Raw genomic sequence first — 8,929 nt, 5'->3', positions numbered from 1 at the left:
GGTTCTTATTTCCCAAAAGTAATGAATACAGCTGTGGACTCTTTCCATTTAAGAAAAAAATGGAGGTTTCAGAAGTGCATGTTGTCAATTATCTTGTTTCACACATATACCATTGTATTGTGCTTAACTGAAATCTTGTCATTTTTGTTACAGGACAATTATTGTATGTTTCTTTTTACTTTTGTAAAACCTCAATAAAAGACCATTTAAAAGAAAAACAGTGGATTCAAAATTAATTGGTAAAACTTTATTCTATTTTCATTTTTTTGCCATTTAAACAGAAAAATTGGAGCCAAGTTTCTGTGTTTTATAAAGGTATTGCAAGTCTCCAAAAGAAATTTTAAGAGTCAGAGGTAAAAACAAAAATGGAAAAAAAAAAAACAAAAAACCTCTTCCCTCAAACAAAAGGAGATAGATATTTCTGGTTTAAAATACTTTGACCAAATTATTTTTCTTTGCTTGAAAACGGGTAGGGGAAGGGTGGGGACAATAAAATTAAGTGAATAGCAGACAGGAAATGAATGGGATGATGCAAAAATGGTAGATGGAGGGATGGGGGGCTGGAAATATACAGATGCCAACATAACGTATTCACATTGATGCAATATCAATACAGCTATTAACTGCCCAAAGATTTTTTTTGTTTTTTGTTTAGAGTGGATGTATATGGGGGGAGAATTTCAGGCACATTTTTCCTTTAAACATTTATAATCTGCCACCACAGTAAAGAAGCAGTTAAGGGGGGTTAATATATATATATATATATATATATATTTATATATATGTATATATCTGATGGCACATATCACGCCTTGTGGAATTCTGCATCTTCAAAGCCATACATTAAACACATAAAAAAAAAAAAACTCTAGTCAATTTTTTTTTGCCAAAACAAACAGCTTATGGTCATCGCATTTGATAACAGTAAAATATTTCATTTTTGGATTGAAGTGAACTATTAGCAGCCATTAGATTATTGAAATGGACTTCAAAGCATCTACAAGTTAAGAGATCCCTGTAAAGGATATATTCCACCTTTTACTATGTGGTCCTCTTGGAAAAAAGAAAAAAAAAAAAAAAAAGCTCCCAAAAGCACAAAATTGTTTAACAAAAAGGAAAATGCCAAGTAAATCAAAGAATAACAATCTGCAGTACAGAGGTAGAATATATGCTAAACAGTATCAAGTGCAGATTAATTCACAAGGTTTTCAAATTTGATGTGGGAAAAATGCACCATTCAAAAATAGTTTCTTAAAGAAAAAAAAAGAAAAAAAAACAAGACATAGCATAAGGCTTCCACTTAACTCCTTTACAATTGTGCATAATTTAAAAAGGTCTGTTTCTTAACTTTCCTGGCTAGAACATAAGATGGAAGGTGTTAAAATTGATAAATCCGTTACAACAGTATAATATTCTCAGAATTTATGGACAGCGAAGAGATGTTGATGATCTTCACCATGCCCAAGTTTGATCATACTTTATTAGGTAATGTGCTTATGTAGATGGAACTTAGTCGATGGCTCCAGTTTGACGGATCTTTCTCTCTACACCAAATCCCTAGAAAGAAAAGAAAAAAAGTTTAGAGATTTTCAAACCAAATATATGTATAAGTTATATAATATTTCAGTGTCGTGAACAAAAAATAAAAAAAATTAAAGGGACTGTCTACAATAGAATTTTTATTGTTTCAAAAGATAGATCCCTTTATTACCCATACCCCAGTTTTGCATAACCAACTGTTATATTAATACACTTTTTACCTCTGTGATTACCTTGTATCTAAGCATCTTCTGACAGCCCCCTGATCACATTACTTTATTATCTATTGACTTGCATTTAGAACTGTGTTGTGCTAAATCTTAAATAACTTTTCGAGCGAACACAATATTATCTATATGGCACACATGAACTAGCAGTCTCCTGTTGTGAAAAGCAAATACAAAAGCATGTGAATTTTTAGAGGTTTGGATGTTATAAAATACTGTATATTAATAGAACAATGTTGGTTATGCAAAGCTGGGGAATGGGTAGTAAAGGCATTATCTATCTTTTTAAACAACAATTTTAGTGTAGACTGTCCCTTTAAAATTACATTGTTAATTACTATTAATGATTTTAACTGTACTAAATTTGGTACTAAATGTGCATAATTAAAAGTGTGGAACTGCTTTAATTGGCAACAAATGAATGAGGTTTGTTTTCTGCTCAGCAGTGCTGGAAGCCACAAACTCTTCAGCATAAAGAGAAACTACACAATCTTTGTTTTTAAAACATTCTTAAGTATGTGTCTCTCCTTAAAGTCCAGAAAAATGCATAGCTAGATGAAACAATTCCACGTAAAAAATTAATTTTATGCTTACCAGATAAATTATTTTCTTTCTTGGCAGTGAGAATGCGCAAATGTATTTATTACTTCTGGGAATTCAACAACTGGCCACCAGGAGGAAGTAAAGACACCCCAGTCAAAGCATTAAATATCCCCCTCTCACTTCCCTTACCCTCTCAGTAATTCAAGTCGAGGATCAGGAAAAGTGAAGAGATACAAGGGGTACAGAGGTGTCGGAAAAAACAAACTGCCGCCACAACATTAATCTCAGGGCGGGTTTGTGGACTCACTGCCAAGAAAGAATTTATCATCAGGTAAGCATAAATTATGTTTTCTTTCTAATGGCAGTAAGAGTCCACAAAGTCATTTATTACCTATAGGAAACCAATACCGAAGCTGAAGAGGAAACAGAATGAACGGGGAGGTAACAATTAAATGCAGGCAGTCCTAAACGGAAGGCATCACCGCTTGAAGAACCCAAAAGAAGCCTCAGCTAAGGCAAAAACATCAAACTTGTAAAATTTAGAAAACTTATGCAATGTGGACCAGGTAGCAGCTTTACAGATCTGTTCCACTGAGGTCTCATTCTTGAAGGCTCAAGACGAAGACATTGCCAGAGAAGAATGGTCCGTGATCCTAGGAGGAGGCTGTTGTCCTGCCAGACAGGCCACATTCTCAGCAAAAAGGAAAGCGTAATCGTAGTGACTTTTTGACCCTTGCGCTTACCAGAGTACATAATGAACTGGGAAGAAGATTGTCGTAATTCCTTGGTAGCATTTAGGTAGAACTTAAAGGCTTCAACTACATCCAAATTGTGCAGCAAATGCTCCTGAGAAGAAGGGTTGGGACAAAAAGACGGCACTACAATCTCCTGATTGATATTGCACTTGTGTGTAGACACAAACTTGGCTAAAACAAACAAAAAAAACCCCCAAAAAACACATTTAGTACATAAAACCGCTTCATGCGCATGAAAAACAAGAGATATGGAGGATCATACTGCAAGGCAGACCGCTCAAACTCTACAAGCAGAAGAGATAGCTAACAAAAACAAAAAACTTTCGCACAACAAAAGTTTAATATCAAGAGAATGCTTAGGCTCAAACTGAGCCTTTTGAAGAACTCTAAGAACAAGATTAAGGCTCCATGGAGGAGCAACAGGTTTGAAAACCGGTCTAATTCTCGCAATAGCCTGAACAAAGGTCTGAATATCTGGCAACCTAGTCAGTTTCTTATGCAGTAAAACAGAAAGGGCAGAAATCTGATTTCTAAGACCTGGCCGGCAGGCCTTTCTCCAAGCCCTCTTAGAGAAATAAAAGAATACGTGTAACCCTCACTTTGTGCCAAGGAAAACCTTGATCTTCACACCAAGACAAATATGTTCGCCACACCCTGGTAGATAAGTCTAGTTACAGGCTTTAGCCTGAATCAAAGTGTCAATAACCCCATCAGAGAATCCTCTCTTGGCCAGCACTAGACATTCAATCTCCTCGCAGTCAGCTTCAGAGAATCTAGATTTTGATAGAACTAACAAAAATAATCACGTAGACACTTCTGTTTAATTCACACAATCACCCGAGGAAGAAGGGTAATCTGAGAAAACAGTTAAGATTGAACCTCCATGGAAATGCTAATGCGTCCACTAACTCTGCTTGAGGGTCTCTCGATCTCGACCCGTATCCTGGCAGCTTGGCATTGAGATGAGAGGCCATGAGGTATATCTCCGGAACCCCCATCTATGTTATCTCGGAAAAAAAATCTCCATCCCGTAGAGTGGTCTTTACATCAGAAGACTTTGTCTGCTTAGGAAATCTGCTTCCCAGTTTTCCACTCCCAGAATGTAAATGGCAGAGATTTGGCAGTTGAAAATCTCCACCTACTGAAGAATGCGAGAGACCTCTCTCATAGCCAGAGAGCTTAGAGTCCCTCCTTGGTGATTGATATAAGCCCCTGTTGTGATACTGTGTGACTGAAATTGAATAAAGTGGATTGAATGAGGCGGAGGCCACGCCATTAGAGCATTAAAGATGGCCCTCAATTCTAGAATGTTGATAGGCAGGACAGACTCCCCTGCGCTCTGAGGCGACACCACACAGTCCCCCCAGCCTATTAAACTGGCACCTGTAAGAATCTTCCAAGACGAACTCAGGAAGCAAACTTACTAAGATAGATGATCCTGAGAAAGCCAACAGGAGCGGGAATCCCTTGTCACTGGATCCAGATTGATTAATTGAAGCAGGTTGAAATGATTTCCGTTCCATTGACAGAGCATATATAACTGAAGAGGTCTCAGATAGAAACTAGCAAAAGGAATAATGTCCATAGATGCTGCTATCATAAGTCCCACCCACATCCATACACTGAGCCACAAACGGTAAGAAGCTTGAAGTTTTTCTCAACGTTGAAATATTTTCATCGACAGTGTGTCCATTATAGTTGCCAAAAAGCACATATTGATATTGGGGATGAGAGAATTATTGTCTAGATTTATCTCCCAACCAGACCGAAGGAACAACAGCAGTCTCTCCGTATGATAGCTTGCTAAATGTAAAGAGTGCGCTTTAACCAAGATATTGTCCAAATAAGGAGCTAATATTTAATTCCTTGCTATTTGACTACAGCCAGTAAAGCTCCCAGAACCTTCGTAAAAATCTTCAGAGCAGTTGCTAGTCCAAAAGGAAGAGCTACGAACTAAAAATGATTGTCCAGGAAGGCAAACCTAAGGAACGGATGATGATCCTTGTGAATAGGGATCTGAAGGTATGCATCTCCTTCAAGTCTTGTGGTCATGAATTGACCCTCCTGAATTAACGGAAGAATGGACCAGATGGTCTCCATTTTGATTGAAGGAACGCTCAGAAACTTGTTAAGGAAATGATCCCTCTTTTTTGAGAACTTTAAACAGATTTGAATAAAATCCCCTTCCCGAGATGGGAACTGGAACAATCATTCCCACGTATTCTAGGTCTTCCACACAATTCAAAAAGGCTCTTTTCTCTGGTCTTGTTTAAAGTCTGGACAGAAGAAAACTGCCCCTTGGAGGGCAGGATCGAAAAAGAAAAATTTATACTTACCTGATAAATTTATTTCTTTTTAGACACGATGAGAAATCCACGGATTTCATCCTTACTTGTGGGATTTCACCTCCTGGTCAGCAGGAGGAGGCAAAGAGCACCACAGCAGAGCTGCTATATATAGCTCCTCCCTTCCCTCACACTCCAGTCATTCGACCGAAGTTAGGAAGAGAAAGGAAAAAGCCAAGGTGCAGAGGTGTCCGACGTTTACAAAAATTAATATCCTGTCTCAGAGAACAGGGCGGGCCCTGGACTCATTGTGTCTAAAAAGAAAAGAAAATTTATGCTTACCTGATAAATGTATTTCTTTTTAAAGACACGATGAGTCCACAGATTTCATCCTTACTTGTGGGATACAATACCAAAGCTAGAGTACATGGATGATAAGGGAGGGACAAGACAGGGAACCTAAACGGAAGGCACAACTGCTTGAAGAACCTTTCTCACAAAAGCAGCCTCAGCCGAGGCAAAAGTATCAAATTTGTAAAATTTAGAAAAAGTGTGAAGAGTGAACCAAGTTGCAGCCTTGCAAATCTGTTCTACAGAAGCTTCATTTTTGAATGCCCATGAGGAAGCAACAGCCCTAGTGGAATGAGCCGTAACTTTCAGGAGGCTGCTGTCCAGCAGTCTCATATGAAAAACGGATGATACTCTTCAACCAAAAAGAAAGAGGTAGCCGTAGCTTTCTGATCCTTACGTTTCCCAGAGAAAACGACAAAGTACATGACTGACGAAAGTCCTTAGTCGCTTGTAAATAAAATTTCAAAGCACGGACAATTTCCCGATTAATGTTCCTGTTTGAAACAACCTTAGTAAGGAACCCTAGTTTAGTATGCAAAACTACCTTATCCGAATGAAAAATAAGGTAAGGCGAATTGTATTGTAATGCCGAAAGCTCAGACACTCTTCAAGCTGAAGAAATGGCAACAAGAAATAAAACTTTCCAAGATAACTTAATATCTAAGGAATACATAGGCTCAAACGGAGTCCCTTGAAGAACTTTAAGAAGTAAATTTAGACTCCATGGAGGAGCAATTGGTTTAAACACAGGCCTGATTCTAACTAAACCAGCCCTGTAGCCACAGCAAACACACTCAATACTTGGTTTTACTTACCTGTTTTACTTGTTTTAATGTATGCTCTTGATAAAGACGTGTAATACGTTAAAACCTTTTATCCTTTGTTGAAAGAATGTCAAGATCTTGTTTTGCTGTGCTGAGCTGGAATCTCATTTATGGAGTAAGTTACTCCATTTTTTCAATTATACACTGGATACTTTTGTCATTTGGGTCTCTATTCATTTATAGTCCACTTTTGGATAAACCTGAAAATTCAGTATTTGACTCCAGGAACCTGTGGACTCTTGCCATCTGACGCTACGTTCCCTTTCAGCTGTAAAGATTCATCTTATGGAGTGAGTATACTGCACCCATATTAATTGGCTTCAATATATGCATCAAGCCTTTTTTCTCTTCACTTACTAGCGAAAATCACTCAATAGACCAGCGCCATCTACTACTACTATCTATCTATACACAGTCACAAGGGAGAGACTGCAAGAAGGCTGCGGTCTGACCTAAAGGAGAGTATCAGTTCTTAGTTCATTTGTACAGAATATTGTGTGTTTTTTTCCATCTTGCACCTCTGTATATTGTTTCCCTTTCTGATTCTAACCAAAGCCTGACAAAACATCCGCCAGATGTTTGTGTAACAAAATAGATAAGGCAGAGATCTGACCCTTTAGGGAACTTGCTGATAAACCCTTCTCCAATCCTTTTTGGAGAAAGGACAAAATTCTGGGAATCCTAACTCTACTCCACGAGTAGCCCTTGGATTCACACCAATAAAGACATTTACGCCATATCTTATGGTAAATCTTTCTAGTCACAGGTTTATGAGCCTGGATCATGGTCTCTATGACCGAATCAGAAACCCCCCGCTTAAGATAGGATTAAGCGTTCAATCTCCAAGCAGTCAGCTTCAGAGAAACTAGATTTGGGTGAAGGAAGGGCCCTTGAATGAGAAGGTCCTTCCTCAACGGAAGTCTCCAAGGTGGCAGAGATGACATGTCAACCAGATCTGCATACCAAATCCTGCAAGGCCACGCAGGAGCAATGAGGATCACTGATGTCCTCTTCTGTTTGATTCGAGCAATGACTCGAGGAAGAAGCGCAAACGGAGGAAATAGGTAAGCAAGATTGAAGGATCAAGGAACCGCCAGAGCATCTATCAGTTCTGCCTGGGGATCCCTGGACCTCGACCCGTATCTCGGAAGCTTGGCATTCTGACGAGATGCCATGAGATCCAACTCCGGCCGACCCCATTTGAGAATCAGGTTGGAGAACACTTCCGGATGGAGTTCCCACTCTCCCGGATGAAAAGTCTACCTGCTCAGAAAGTCCGCCTCCCAGTTGTCCACCCCTGGGTTATAGATCGCTGACAGATGACAAGAATGGGCCTCCGCCCACCGGATTATCTTGGCTACCTCGGTCATCACTAACTCCTTGTTCCTCGATGATTGATGTAGGCCACTGTCGTTATATAGTCCGTCTGGAATCTGATGAACTGGGCCGAAGCCAACTGAGGCCAGGCGAGCATTGAAGATCGCTCTCAGTTCCAGATGTTTATAGGAAGAACAGACTCCGCCGGAGTCCACACTCCCTGAGCTTTTAGAGGACCCCAGACAGCCCCCCATCCTAGAAGGCTGGCATCTGTTGTCACAATCACCCAGGATGGTCTGCAAAAGCATGTTCCCTGGGATAGATGATCCAGAGACAACCACCATTGAAGTGAATCCCTTGTCTCCTGCTCCAGGGTTATTCGAGGAGACAAGTCTGCATAATCTCGATTCCACAGCCTGAGCATGTTTAACTGCAGAGGTCTGAGGTGAAACCGAGCAAACGGGATGATGTCCATTGCCGCCACCATCAGTCCGATTAATTCCATGCACTGGGCCACTGACGGCCGAGGATTGGACTGAAGGTTCGACAGGTATCTAGAATCTGATTTCCTGACCTCGGTCAGAAAAATCCTCATGGATATAGAATCTATTACAGTTCCCAAGAAAGTCATCCTTGCTTTCGGGATTAAAGAGTTCTTTTCCAGATTTACCTTCCACCCGTGAGTCCTCAGGAAGGACGGTACAATGTCGGTATGGGTCCCTGCTTGTTGACAAGATGGCGCCTGAATCAGAATATCGTCCAGATAAGGCGCCACCGCAATGCAAAGACCGCCAGCAAAGACCCCAGAACCTTTGGGTGCCGTGGCCAGCCCGAAAGGAAGAGCCACAAACTGAAAGTGCTGGTCCAGAAAAGCAAACCTCAGGAACTTGTGATGATCTCTGTGGATAGGAACATGAAGGTATGCATCCTTCAAATCCACTGTCACCATAAATTGACCCTCCTGGATCAATGGAAGAATGGTCCGAATAGTTTCCATCTTGAATGATGGAACTCTGAGAAACTTGTTTAGACTCTTGAGATCTAATATAGGTCTAAAGGTTCCCTCTTTTTTGGGAACTACAGATTTG

General features: G+C 40.0%; 1 protein-coding gene across 1 annotated transcript in view; it reads right to left on the bottom strand.

Moving 5' to 3' along the window:
* Positions 1 to 225: 225 nt before the first annotated feature.
* CSDE1 (cold shock domain containing E1) overlaps positions 226 to 8,929 on the bottom strand; it is a 501,007-nt gene continuing 492,303 nt past the window's right edge. The window contains exon 22 of the mRNA XM_053705299.1: positions 226 to 1,557. Coding sequence (XP_053561274.1) covers positions 1,510 to 1,557 — 48 coding nt within the window. The 3' untranslated portion in view covers positions 226 to 1,509. The remainder of the gene's footprint in view (positions 1,558 to 8,929) is intronic.

Source organism: Bombina bombina, chromosome 3, assembly GCF_027579735.1.
Source record: "Bombina bombina isolate aBomBom1 chromosome 3, aBomBom1.pri, whole genome shotgun sequence".
Classification (NCBI taxonomy): Eukaryota; Metazoa; Chordata; class Amphibia; order Anura; family Bombinatoridae; genus Bombina; species Bombina bombina.
This window is presented reverse-complemented; position numbering and strand designations above follow the sequence as displayed.